The 14,420-nt window shown below is 40.7% G+C and overlaps 1 protein-coding gene across 6 annotated transcripts in view; it reads left to right on the top strand.

The window, feature by feature from the left end:
* Nucleotides 1-14,420, top strand: part of NRG3 (neuregulin 3) — a 972,177-nt gene that overhangs the window by 745,552 nt on the left and 212,205 nt on the right. For all 6 annotated transcript variants that reach the window (XM_084904767.1, XM_084904764.1, XM_084904766.1 and 3 more), the window contains exon 3: nt 13,940-14,013. In XM_084904767.1, coding sequence (XP_084760893.1) covers nt 13,940-14,013 — 74 coding nt within the window. The remainder of the gene's footprint in view (nt 1-13,939; nt 14,014-14,420) is intronic.

Genomic DNA, 14,420 nt, shown 5'->3' with positions numbered 1-14,420 from the left:
TGGTTCAGAGCTCAGGTATGTCTGGCCACAGATGGGGTTAAAGTCTGTCCATCAACTGGAGGAAGTGAGATCTATCAGGACCTGTGTACGAAATTTGTGCACAGGGAGGGAAGTCCCCTCAGCCCAGCCTGTACCCTCTCCAATCCTGGACCCCTCAGGAGATATCTGACTGCTGGTTTTAACCCAATCCCCGATCAGGCCTAAATCGGCAGTGGGACATCCCTCTCATAATCCAGGACCCCTGGCTCTTAACTTCTCACTTGTCTGCTTGTCTGATCACCACTAACTGCCTCTGCCTGCCAGCCTGATTGCTCTCTGCTTGCCTGGTCACCCCTAACTGCCCCCTCCACCAGCCTAGTCACCCCTCACTGCCCTCCATGCTGGTCTGATCTCCCCACACAGCCTGCTGTTCAGTCGTTTGGTCATCCCTCAATAACCCCCCCACCCCCTGCCGGCCTTGTCACCCCATGCAGCCTGCTGTTTGATTATTACTGTGAGGGCGTCCCAACCAATTTGCATATTACCCTTTTATTATGGATGTACAGCATAGAGCAACTATACAATTTATAAATAAATTGTATAGTTGCTCTATGCTGTACATCCATATTCATTGCTTTTCAAATTCAATAGCATGAGAGTGCTTTGATAGTCATATTATCCTAAGTAAAGTGAGATGCAGAATAAAGCAAAGAAAATGGGCTTTCTTTTTTCCTTTGTTTTTACTTGGGCTGCTGGCCAGCACGTTCTTGCGTTTATTCAGAATTTATGTAAAGTAGTAGCTAGTGACCCAAACCATTAAGACACAAATCAGCACCTAACATTTACAAATGACATTACTTCATCTTGTTGCAGAATTTACCCGGCAACAGAAAAACACAGAATGGGTACTCAGAAGATTCGGGAAAAACCCTTTATTTGCAGATGTACTAGTATGGCGACTCAGGGGGAGTCTGTTCTCAAAGCCTGATTTCCGAATGTGGAGGGTATCTCCCATTTAGCCCTTTGGTTTCTTTGTCTCCCCAGATATGGACCAGGCTTCCTGACTTTTCATGGGCTTTGCAGTCCCTCTGTGAGTTGGGATGGGGGAAGTGAGATTGCACCCAAAGGCCTGGCTTGGGTGGTGCCAGTGACCTCCCCTCTGGCTCAGCAGTTAAATTTTTGGTTCATGGCCCTTGTAAACTGGGAGTATTTTGGAAAACAAATTATTGCCTCTAGAAGGGGCAGTGACTTTATTATAGGCTAACAAGAATGTGCACTAGGATGCTGGTTACTGGCTCAGATTCAGATTGCTAGCCTCTCTCCCCCCTAAGTTGCCTCCTATATTCCCCCTCAATCTAATCTTCACCACATTCCTGAAGTAGCCTTTAAGTGCTTAGGCCATTAAATATAACAACTGAAATTCATACTGTCCCCTTCCAGACTCCTTGAGCTCATGGCATGCCTCCTATGGTTGCTACAAGTACAGTTGATCTGTCTTTCAACAGGTTTGAACTGAAAGGGCCCTTTCAATTCAGATTTTGTTTTCAGTATTTTTTGATGTGGAGGGTTGCCTGTATGCATTGTGCTATACCATTTTATAGATAGGACTTGAACATCCATGTATTTTGTGAGTATTCTTGTTGCTAGTGTGCACAATATACCCTTTTGCAGTGATGTGAGAAAAGATTCCAAATGCACACATGGAGAAGTTTAAAGGAGATGGTAAGGTTTTATTGTAAATTAAGTGGAATTAATACACTCTGAGGGACCTACAGGATGGGCAAACTCTAGAAGCATGGCCACAAGGTTTCTGTTAATTCTTCAAATATCTTCTTGGTTTAGCCCAAAGACAAAGAACCATTTAAATCATCCAACCCAAACTTCTAACGTTTCCTGAGCTTGGGTTGTGCCCTCCTCTCAGTAAATTCTTTTGGGTTCTCCCCAATCCAATTACCTTTCTGCTTGATCATATGCTAGGCCCTGCCCCTCTACTTTATCATCCTGATCCCCATAGTGTCTGTCCAAAAGTTTCCTTACATCATCTAGTTCCTATTGCTCATGCGTGGAGCAGAGGCATGTCCCTCCCCCACCTCCAGTACTGGCCTTTTGGGACCAGTAGCCTCCTAGAGTGTGTTATTGGGTCTGCTCACCAGTAAGCTGCATGGAAATTCTGTCCTGTTCCTAGTTCCTGCTTGCTTCCCAGTTTATGAAAAGTATTTCATTCCCTTTTACTTTCTTCCTTATATTAATGCTTATAGTCTTAGAACCAATCCCCTCTGATATTGAGGGGCAGCTCTAGTTATGTCTTGGGGTCAGTACTCCTAATCCCTACGTTAAGGGTCACCTGGAAATATAATGTGCCCAGGCTCCATATCCTTCAAACAAGAGGTTGCTAAATTTATCAAAGAAGGATATGGTTATGGCAAAAATATTACACATAAACTTTAATCTAGGTGTTCTTATTGATGATTATTACCATTTAGTCTAGGTGTTCTTATTGATGATTATTATTAGGTGGTGTGTGAGGGCAGGTTAAATAGCCATCTCAGGCGGTGATTAAAGAAAATTTAATTTATTTAAGAAAAGGCAATGGGGGATGTCTTGTCCAAATGGATGGGCTGCACAGCACCAAACCAAGGGAACAAGAGCAAAAATATACTTGGGACAGTGAAGCAAGGAAAGGCGTAAAAGAAGCTATAGGAAAACCAGGCTGGTTTTCACTGAGAAGTCAGAGAAAAGTGGGCCTTGGAGGCAGGTTCAGGGGGCGAGCCCCAGATGAGCTGCCACTTTCCTGGTTGAGTAAGTCTCTTGGGGTTCCTTAGAGGTTGGAGGATACATGCCTGTGGGGGAATGGCTAGTGCATGCTCCTTGGAGGAGGAACATGCACTGGTCCTTTGTCCAGAGCTTCTTCATCTCTTTAGATTTCCAGATGGAAATGTTACTGGAGGTCCAAGGGGAGGGTCTTAATCGACTATTCATTTCCAGGTGTGCTCTTTCAGGGTTGTGGTCTCCACTGATTGATTGGTGCCAGCGTAGGTGGTCACTAGTCAATGTGGTTGGTCCTGGGACAGCCTCAATGTCACTTCTCTGGATTTGCTGGTTTTCTGGAGCTGGAACTGAAATATAACTGAGGCTTAGATGTAATCTTTAAGAAGGAAAAGATCAGGAGGGGCTAAACTGCATGACCAGCAATATAAAATGTCAGGGAGTCCAATATAAAAAGTCAGGGGGTCCAAACCACAAGACCAGTGATATGATAGGGGAGGATAGGTTACCCTGGGGGCAAGCTTCTTGTTTTCCAGTTTTGCCCCTTGCTAGGCATCTGGAGCGTTCTTCCCTGGTGAGTTTCTGTACCTGGACTATCATCCTTGCTCATGGGGGAGGGGGGACTGGTGCACAAATGGCATGCCTATATCATTTAGCTTCCCCTTTACTCCTTTCCTGTTAATTAATTAGTAACCAAGTTAATTACAATGGTATGAATGAAAACGTTTCATTAACTAGGAAAGTGGGGAAAGAGATCCTGACTGTACTCTGACTTTAATGTTGGAACCTCAATTATCTGCTAAATTTTCTGATTATCAGGCATACTTACAAGAAATAGGGGCAATGTGAGTGTGTGTGTACCCCACATGTACACAGAGCAGGCACTAAATCAAGACTCAGGAATCCCACTCAGAGATGAGCAGCTGTGAGAGGTCAGTCACAGACCTCTGTCACGCTTCTAAGTGGGAGAACTGGGGTCATCTTGCATCCAAACGACATGCCTTTCCTACTTGTATTTAACAGGCTACCTCCCTTGAAAACCAGACTCACATTTTTTCAGAATCATAGTTACTAAATGTAGCATTTTCTCCATAAATGTGAATCCTTTTGTTCTTATTAGGGCAGTTACTATTTTACTACTTCTTGTAATATTGAAATTATAAAGTCTTTGTGCAAGAGGGCCAATGGATTATTCCTTTATTTATCATATTAGACTAAAAAGAGGTTTTTCCTTTTCCTTTTAAATAAAATAAAATCAAAGCTAAATTTGTTAGAATGGCTTTGTCAGCCCACATAGCTGCTCTGGATAATACTGCTATGCATGCTAAGCTGTATAGTACCTTCAGGCCATGTGATGTGTGTTAAATTTGTCAGCGAGATGGTAAGGCTGAGGTATAACTCTTGACCAAATAGGGGCTAAATGTCTATAAAAAGCAAACTATTTATTCATACTGACATAAGAACTCCTCAGCCTTCAATTATCTAAAAGTGAATGTGCCACATAGGACAGTGAAATGACTTCATGTGAATGGGTTGTTGTCTCTCTGGTAATAAAAAAAATGACCAAATTATGTGGGTGGCTATTAGGTAAGAGCCCCTCATACTCTGCACATGGCTGCAAAGAACTTGTGATTGAGTAAACATGCATTTGTCATATTTTTTAACTTCTCAGATTTGCAATCATTCTCTTCCTTTCTGTCTTGAGGGCTCAAATATTATCAGAGTGTAGCATACCTCCTGGATTTGAGCAGGTGCTTTCAAATTCACTTCTGAAATCATAGCAGTCTTAGGATGCAACAACTGACCTTCATCCATCTATTTTGAATTCAAACTTTGCCCAAGGGAAATTTTGAAAAACAAATCCCTAATTTTTCACAGACACAACTCCATTAGCAAGAAACAATAGAGTTGTAAGATGAGTGACATAATAAGCAACAGTCGCCTCTGCCAAGGAATCAGGGTATCTTCCAAATGTATACACACCATTTTTTTCTGATAGCTCAATAGATGATTCTTTCTTTTAAGATTTAACCCACTGGAATCAGTAATTATTCTATGTGTGCTTACATTTTTTGACACCCATATATTTGAAAGCCATTAATAACACATTGGAGAAACTTCTTGAGTTTGAAGGTAGCTGTTACTCTGCAATTTAAAATTAATCCAATTCCAAATTCTTCCATTTATAGTTGAAAGGATTTTGGAAATGCTGTGCCTACAACCAATCTGTAGGTAATTTGAATTCCAGTTGGTTAACTTAAACATCTTGCTGTTTTAATTAATGTTAATTTTACATATAAACACTTAGTTACACTCTAAATTCAGTTAAAGACAGCTTATACTTTAATCAGTGTCACAAATTCTCTCTGGCCAAACCTGGGTCTCAGCTTCAACAGTGAGTGGCAGGGAAGGGAATCTGTTGTAACCCACTGATAACTTTTTAGCCAATAACTCTAGGCTGCAGATTCTTACCTAGAAATGTTTCTAGTCCACCAAGCACATATTGTCATTGAGATGGAGGCTTGGATGGGAATTTTTTGCTTCTGTACTCAAGAAGCTGGGCAATTCATTGGCCTTGCTAAAATGCCATTCTCTGTGTTTTTGTTTGGTGTGTGTGTGTGTGTGTGTGTGTGTGTGTGTTTAACTGAGGACAGCCTGAAGTCTAGAAGTGTCATGTTTATTCTTCAACACTAATATTCCTTAAGAGGCTTCCCATCCATAGTTGGTGATTACCTTTATGATTAACACAAAGCTGAGCACATTTGCCTTTAAATGAATGATTACTCTCTCTGACACGGTTTGCTTAAGAACATTTTGAGATTGGATAATAACTTACACATCCAGGTCTTTAATTCTTACCATAAATCATGGCTTTACTTCATAATATGTGGGCCATATTTTCCAGTACTAATCTTGGGAAAGGTGTGTGATGATTTATGTGATACTGCATTTCCATGAAGAATGTCAGAAGGTGCCACACATCAAGCAAGGTCTTGAAAGTCAACCCCAGTTGAGTCTGCATCTAGTTCAAACACCGGCTATGTGATTTTAGGGTAAGTCACTTAATATTTCTGAACCTCCTTTTCCTCACTGGGAAAGCTGAGATGATGATTCCAAATTCAAAGAATATGAAAAACTAACATTTATTGAGTGCTTACCATGACCCAGAGGTATGCTAGTTTTCCCTAATAATAATTCTAGAAGGGGGCTATAATTATTATCTCCATTTCACAGATGAAGAAAAAAAGGCACAGGAGGGCTATGCAGCTGGTAAATAGCAGGTCCGGGATTTAAAATCAGGCAGTGTCCCACACCACCCTGCCTCTCACCTGGAAGGCTTACATGTCTGATGATCTTTCCATTTTCCCAACCAAGGACTGACACTGATGCTGAGGAGAACTGGCAGGCCATAGAGGAAACCACCTGGAGGGATTGTTCATTTTTCAAATCAGTGTTTAATAGGCCCTTTAAAACCGGCAGACTTGTATATCACTGACAAACTGTCTACTCCCCTGTAACATTGCCACCCGCTCTCTTCTGAAGTTAATTGATTTCTGCTAGTTTAAATTTTGTGTCTAAAATCCAATTTCCAAGAAGGAAACATATATACTTTCTTCAAAGTATATGCAGAGGCCAGACACTACACACGGATTGGAGCAAACATTTGAAAATATTTTCAGTCCTTCATACATTTTTCCCTGTAAATTATGTGAATTGCATCTTTGTAGATATGAAGACCTGTAGGAAAAAAAATGGCCAAAATGCATGTGTGATTGCTCATTTTTCTCCTTCCTGGTATCATTTTCTTTATTTTTTTAATTTTTTTATTAAATTATTATCTGTGTACATTTTCATTTTATTTAATTGAGATGGGAATAGGGATATTAAGTGAGTTGCCTAAAGCACACCATGCAAATACTAAGCACAGAAACAAGATATCAACTCAGCACTGTTACCCAGGATATAGATGAGGAATACATGCTAAGAGACCAGGTGTAGGCTGGGCCATCCATGTGGATAGTCAAGACCCTGACAATGAAGACAGAGAAGGAATGGAGAAGAAGGAAGTGAAGCAATGCTAATGCCTTCCTTTAGTGAGTAAATGACCAGCAAGGCAATAGGTGAGGACTAAGAGGACAGTATAGTTTCCTTAGTGGAACAGTGTTTGCATTATTTTGGTTTGGTTTTGGTTGGGTTTTCCTAATAGAAGAAAGAGGGATAAATTGAATAATAATCTGGACAGGTAGGGAGGCTATTGATTACAAGTGTGAGTTCTTAAATTTTCAGTCAAATCACTAATATTATTATTTCTAATTTAGTCGTTATTCAGAAAATGGGTTGCAAGACATAATCCAGCAGGTGAATACTGTAAAAGAAGAGATGGGAGTGGTGTGAAGTGAGCTTGTGGGATGATGGCCATGGTCATCACGGCTAGCTGGCTAAGGGATGTGGGTTTCTATGGAAACATCAGCAACCGATCTCACCGTTTCAAAGTCTTCTCCTTGGTATCCTCCACATCCAGGCTGGTGACCTGCTGACCACTTCTGCTTTACCACACTGACAAAACAAGTATTGAGTTACAACCAGCAACTATGCATTTTGTATTTTCCCCTCGTTGTCATTATTATTCTCTTCTTCACTGTGGCCCAAGGGTTGCCTTTTAAAACCTTTCACTAAAGCTAAGCTTTTCCTTAGAGACAATATAGAGGAGGGAAAAGGAATGAAAGGGGTGGCTTGCTATTTTAGGTACAACTGAACAAGTAGGACTGGACTGAGGGCCAAGTTAGAAGGATATAAGGAGTAGAAAAAGTGATGTCTGTATTTGAAATGACACAACTTACCCCTGTGGACAAGGATAATACTGGTTTTTCATTTGACCTTGTTGCTCACCAGCCAGAGAGGATACTTTGCTGATACTTACGTTGAGCTGAGAGCTTCCGGCTCTTCCCCTGACTTCATTGCAGCGCCCAATCTCTCCTGTTCATCGTTCCTCCACCAGAGTTCTCTCTTCAACCTCTCACATGTCCTACCCTGATTTGGACATTGTCTCCCCAACTATGCTCCTCTCCACTATCTTTTAAATTTAGAAATAAACTAAACAGGCAATGTTACCAAGGACTGAACTATTTTCTAAAGTGACAATTCCTTCATCTCACAGTTGACAAACAAAAAATTTGAGAGTGGTATTTTTTGCAAAATAAAAGCTCTTAGCTCTTGCAGACTCCGCTTTGCAGTTGTTTCACTGCCAATAATATTTCCTATTTTAAGATTGTCCCCTGCTCTTTGGCCATACAGTTATAAAATGTAAGCTTATCCATAAAAAGCCATAGGGAACACTGCAATTTTTAATAAAATATCCATGTGCAAGTATTCTCAGGGATAAAGAAACTTAGAGGATATAGAGGAATTAAGGGCAGTTTTAAAGCAATGAAGAGAAAAAAAATAATAAGCTATTAACCTGGTTAAGGTAAAATCTATGTTTTTATTTAAAACATGTATTTATTATTAAAGATTACACATATACTTTTATAGTTTTATTAAATTTGTTATACTTTATTAAGATGACAAAACAAAAAACATTTTTTTACTATATGGATTTATCTTGTTCTTATACCTGTATCTTTAAAAAAGCACAACTATTTTTAAAAAGTATTCTTAAACTTTCCAAAACATCTACTAAAATTAAAACCAAATTGCAATGATATTTCTCGAAAGATGTGCTGCTTATTGCATTGTCAGAAATTCTGCCAAATTCAATCTATGAAGTAGAAGTGCATCTTCAGCCTTTTTCCTTTACATCTTTAATATAGTCATAAATTTAGTCCACTTCATTGGTATTACCTGCTTGCCACATTCTGTCTTTGTATTTGGATGGGTTTGAACTTATCAAGTTGACATATGTGTGATTTTTAATTACATATATGTTAATTTTTAATTGATTTCAGAAGGAGGAAGGGAGAAGAAGAAAGAGAAAGAAACGTGATATGAGAGAGTCATCCATTGGCTGCCTCCTGCACGCCCTCTACTGGGGATTGAGCCTGCAACCCAGGCATGTGCCCTGACCAGGAATCAAACCATGACCTCCTGGTTCATAGGTTGATGCTCAACCACTGAGCCACACTGGTTGGGCTATGTGTAATTATTTTTTAAATAAATCTTTATTGTTCAGATTATTACATATGTTCCTCTCCCCCCCGCCCCCATAGCTCCCCTCCACCCATTCCATGCCCTTACCCTCTTTCCCACTGTCCTCATCCATAGGTGTACAATTTTCATCTCATCTCTTGCCTCTTCCCCTCGAAAACTATCATTCCATTCCCTTTCTATGCCCCTGATTCTATTATATTCACTAATTTATTCTGTTCATCATATTTTTTTATTCACTTGATTTTTTAGATTCACTTGTTGATAGATATGTGTTTGTTGTCACTTTCTTGTTCATATTTTTATCTTTCCCTTTTTCTTTGTCTTCACATTTTGTCTTCACATTTTTCTTCTTCTTTCCCTTCTTAAAGAATACCCCTCTGCATTACATATAATACTATTTGGTGGTGATGAATTCTTTTAGCTTTTTCTTGCCTGTGAAGCTCTTTATCTGTTCTTTAAATCTAAATGATAGCTTTGCGGGGTAGAGTGATCTTGATTGTAGATTTTTGTTATTTGAATATTTCTTGCCACTCCCTCTGGCCTGCATAATTTCTGTTAAGAAGTCAGCTGACAGTCATATGGATTCTCCTTTGTAGGTAACTCACTATTTGTTTCTTGCTGCTTTTAAGATTCTCTCTTTGTCTTTTGCTCTTGGCATTTTAATTATGATGTGTCTTGTTGTGGTCTTCTTTGGATTCCTCTTGTTTGGGGTTCTCTGCCTTTCCTGGACTTATAAGTCTATTTACTTCACCAGGTAGGGGAAGTTCTCTGTTATTATTTCTTCTAATAGGTTTTCAATATCTTGTTTTCCATTTTTATGGTATCCCATAATTCAGATGTTGGTACATTTGAAGTCCCAGAGGCTCCTTACACTATCTTCATATTTTTGGATTCTTTTTTGCTTTTTGCTTTTCTGGTTGGGTTTTTTTTTTTTTTTTTTTCTTCATTGCATTTCAAATATTTGACTTGATTCTTGGGATCCTCTAGTCCAGGGATCCTCAAACTTTTTAAAGTAGGGGCCAGATCACGGTCCCTCAGAGAGCTGGAGGGCCGGACTATATGAACTACTAATTCCTACTGTAACACCTCGGCTGCTCTCACTGCCCAAAAAACCTGGCGGGCCGGATCAGACTCCTCTGTGGGCTGCATGTGGCCTGCGGGCCGTAGTTTGAAGACCCCTGCTAGTCTATTGTTGAATTTCTATATATTATTCTTTATTTCAGTCATTTCATGCTTAATTTCTGGCTGGTTCCTTTCCACTTTTTGTTTTTTGTTTTTGTTTTCTGAATTCTCACTATGATCCTTGAAGGTCTCACTAAGTTCCTCAGAAATTTCTAGAAGCTTCTTGAGTAAACTTATAACTGGTTTTGAACTATATCCAGTAGTTTGCTTTACTACATTTCTTTCATTGGTGACATGTTTCTTTGTCTTCACATTTTGGCTGCTTCCCTGTGTTAATAGAGTGGCCTTCTGTGCTAGGTGTCCTATAGGGCCCAGTGACTCAGCCTCCCCAGTCACCTGAGGTGGACACTCTTGGTGGAACCCTTTGTGTGCTGGGTGCACAGTCTTGTTGTAGTTAAGCCTTGATTACTATATCACTGGGAGGAATTAACCTCCAGGCCAACTGGCTGTGAGGACCAGCTATATCTACAATGGAAGAACTGCTGTTCTGGATACATCCTTATGGGGCAGAACTTGTTTTAGTGGGGCTTTGGTGTTCTCTGAGTCTGCCCCTTGAGTTTTTTCACTTATGGATGTAAAGGGTTGTAATCTGGTTGGTCTCACACTGACCATTGCATACACTTGCTCTGGGATCTCCAAGGAGGTGCAAAGTCAGCCACTGCCTGAGGCCACCCAGTAGGAGCCACAGAGAGATTTGCAGATTTCTCCTACTTGTTTGGGGTTTGGAAGTGTCCAGATGAGGCCCAGCTGTGAAGCAGGCAGGCTGCTGCTGCTGGGCCTTGAGCCTTCTTTTGGAAGCTTTGAAGCTCTCTGACCCAGCTATAGTTTGTTAGGTTTTAGGCGGCAAAAGTTCAGGACATTCATATGCAAAAGCTTCTGTGCACAGCTTTGGTGGGGTTTTAAATTGGTTGGGGTGGAGTCTCAGGGAATCACCAGCGTAGAACAAACATAATAGCTGCCAGTCAGCCTTGCACCAGGGAGATCCCCATATCTATGTGTCCTATGTCCCCATGCAGAAACAATGATTGCTGTGAGCACCTCTGGGAGAAAGCTGCCCTCAAGTTCTGGCTTGATGCCAGACAATCCAGTTTTTCCCCATATGAGTCTGGGTCCCTAGAATCTCACTGGGAACTGAAATTTAGAGCAATTGGGAGCTTGTATTTCCCATCCAATTGAAAAAAACAGCAGCACACCTAGTTGCCAGCCTCGTTTAAGCATACCCCTGCACCGCCACACATCTGCACCTCATACTAGTCTCAATGCACTTTTCTCTTTCCTTCTAGTTGTAGAACTTCCACTCAGCCAGTTTTCCCGAGGTTCTGGATGATATTCGTTTTGTCTTTTGGTTGTAGTTTTGATATGGTTGTGAGAGGCAGCAAGTACAGGTGTTTACCTATGCTGCCATATTGGTTCTCCTATGTGTGATTATTGAATGGAAATTTAAAAAATGAAATTTCTGAACTCCAGCACCAATTAGCAAAGGCTTTGTAACAAAGCCTGCCTCTGTGACAAAGGCACGGGGCTGGCATGTTTGGGCACACAGCCTGGTGGGTCTCCCAGTTTGGGCCTGGCTGCTGACACCATCACGCATCACACTTTATCACCTACAGCCCAGGGGCATGGGGCAGGATGAGGGCACTCACTGTGCAGTTGTCCTGATACCCTGGGGCCTGAACCCTTCAGAGAGGGTTCAAATGCATGGGACATTTCTTTAAGACTTGAACAATTACAAATATCTGTCCTTATTTTCTTTTTCACACAAATAGAATAATGACTCTTAAGTTACAAAGAAGCCTTAAAAAGCAAAGCAAAACACACACACACACACACAAAAACACTTCCTCTTAAAGCACCTATCTCTCTAGGGAACCATTTCACATTAAATCAATTTATAAAGACTAAAGTGCTGAAAATCTTCTTTATGTGTCAGAAATAAAATCTTTCAAAAAGTTAATGCAAGCTGTAGCACACACCCAAATGTAACTCAAGGGAAAATGAAAATTAAAACACCATAGTTCCAGGACTTCTGAATAAAGATGAACTAACAACAACAGGCTGGCTTTCAGAGAAAAGAAATTTATTTATTTTTTCATCATGAATTGCTCCAGTCCTAAGCATTTTCTGACTTTTTACCATTGTAAACCAGGTGACAGGCCTGCTTCATTTCAAGGGCAATAAATGAATTTTTAAAAAGGTTTTGAAAATATGTGGCTGCTTAAGCAACTTTTATTCAATAGCCTATTGAGTATCAGGGGTGTTCTTATATCAGAAGTCTTTGTTTCTCAGTATAAGAGGAAAACAGCCAAGTACACCCTGAGCACCAGGCTTAAAAGGGTGCTAAAAAGCGCTTGCCGCTCACTTGAATTCTGATGTGACTCACTGTGAGAGGTAAAAAAAATGACCCCGGTGCCTTTCAATGTCACTGCTTCAGTTGCAATAGATTTCATCTAATAGTTTATCACACCCAAAACAAAGCATATTCTAGAGAAAGAATTCACAATCCTGCCTGAGACAGAGCGGTCCCTTTGCATTCTTTTGTCGATTTAATAGATTTCTAACAAGCAGAGGATTGTTTTGGTAAATCTGATGTTTATGCCCTCAGCACAGTTTCCTCCACTGTCCATAGGAGATATTCATTCATCAGCAACAATGAGTGACTCCCTGCTTACCTGGGGCATGACAGGTTACGTTTTAAGTCCACCAGTAAAGGCTACATCCCCTTGTGGATACTGCTCTAAAACAGGGGTTTGGGACCACCTGGGCTGTAGTTGTTCCCTGACCTGCCACTGACGAGCTGACGCTGTCCAAGGCAGCCAGCAGCCCTCATGGAGGGAGTGATATGAAGACTCACGGAGGACCAGGCCTTGTGCTCATTGCCGGTGCTTGCAGGCAAATCCCTCGCCTCCAAATTGCACCCACCTCAGGAAAGTTGCCTCATGCAATGCCTGGCAGAAAGCAGGCACTTTGCACATGTTTGCTGAACTCAAAAGAGAAAATGAGAGAGAAAATTTGGCATTTACGGAGAACACACAGAGACCTTGCACATAGAGATCTTGACAGATGTGAAAGATGTTGTGCTGGCCAATCAGGCCACAGGGACATGAGGAATAGCTAACTTAAAAAAAAAAAAAAAAGTTAGCCCTAGATGGTTTAGCTCAGTGTATAGAGCATCGGCCTGTGGATTTAAGGGTCCCGGGTTTGATTCTGGTCAAGGGCACATGCCTGGGTTGCGGGCTCCGTCCCCAGTAGGAGGTGTGCAAGAGGCAGCCAGTCAATGATTCTCTCTCATCATTGATGTTTCTATCTCTCTCTTTCTCTCCCTTCCTCTCTGAAATCAATAAAATATATATTTTTAAAATTTGCAAAGGAACTAATAAAACATAAAAAAATACAGTTACCAAAATATATTGATGATATTTGGTAAATTCACGAGAAAATGTTTTTTATTAGAATAATGACACGTGGAAAGCAATGCTTCTGAAAGAGTATTGCAGCCTCTTAGAGACAGCGTGCTGCATTGAAAAAAGCATGCTTGTGTCCAGAACTCTGACATGAGGGTTACCACTGCTGAGATTGCCATGAGGGTCACCTTAAAAAGTATTCAATTTGTGCATTGGGTAACATATATAAAATTATAAAAACAAAGAGAAGCTGGGATTTTTGTTTGTTTGTTTGTTTTTGCACAGAAATAGACTAAAATCTGCCTGTTGATGTTGCAGACATACTAAATCAAATTATACAAAGGAATGAATGTTCCATTCTCACATTTATCTATTTTATGTAATTAGTGGCTATTTTGCTTGCTGAAATTCTGAAACTTTCGCAGCCACATGCATATGTTCATTATTTATCCCCTTTTCCTCAGGTGCAAGGAAGGCTATCAAGGAGTCCGTTGTGATCAATTTCTGCCGAAAACTGACTCCATCTTATCGGATCCAAGTAGGTCAAGCATTTTTCTTCTCTAACACAATGTATAGGCAGCCCGTCCTCTGAGCCATGGCTGCTAACTCAGCTGAAGGCTGTGTTGCATCTATGTGACTTTGCGAGCTGCCAGGGTGCATGCTAATGATAGGATTAATGTTCAAAGCTTGCTCAGGACTAACGAGGTCTGGGTCCAGGTCTCCTGGATGGTGCCAGGACTTCAAGTTCAACTCCACTGCCAACTCCCCTCCCCTGGGAACTTCATGGGAGCTTGCTTCCTTGGCTTTCAGTATCCGCCATCCACTCCAGTCCATTAGGAAAAGCAAGGATATAGAAAAAGAAAAAGACATTATTTATCCAAAAGAATTTGTAGAAACTAAAGTACCAACCTCCGATTGGTAATTAGTGATCATATTAAATCTATT

This window comes from Pipistrellus hanaki (genome assembly GCF_964339955.1).
Source record: "Pipistrellus hanaki genome assembly, chromosome: 14".
In the NCBI taxonomy this organism is placed as follows: Eukaryota; Metazoa; Chordata; class Mammalia; order Chiroptera; family Vespertilionidae; genus Pipistrellus; species Pipistrellus hanaki.
Note: the sequence above shows the minus strand (reverse complement) of the source record. Positions and strands in the feature narration are given on the sequence as shown.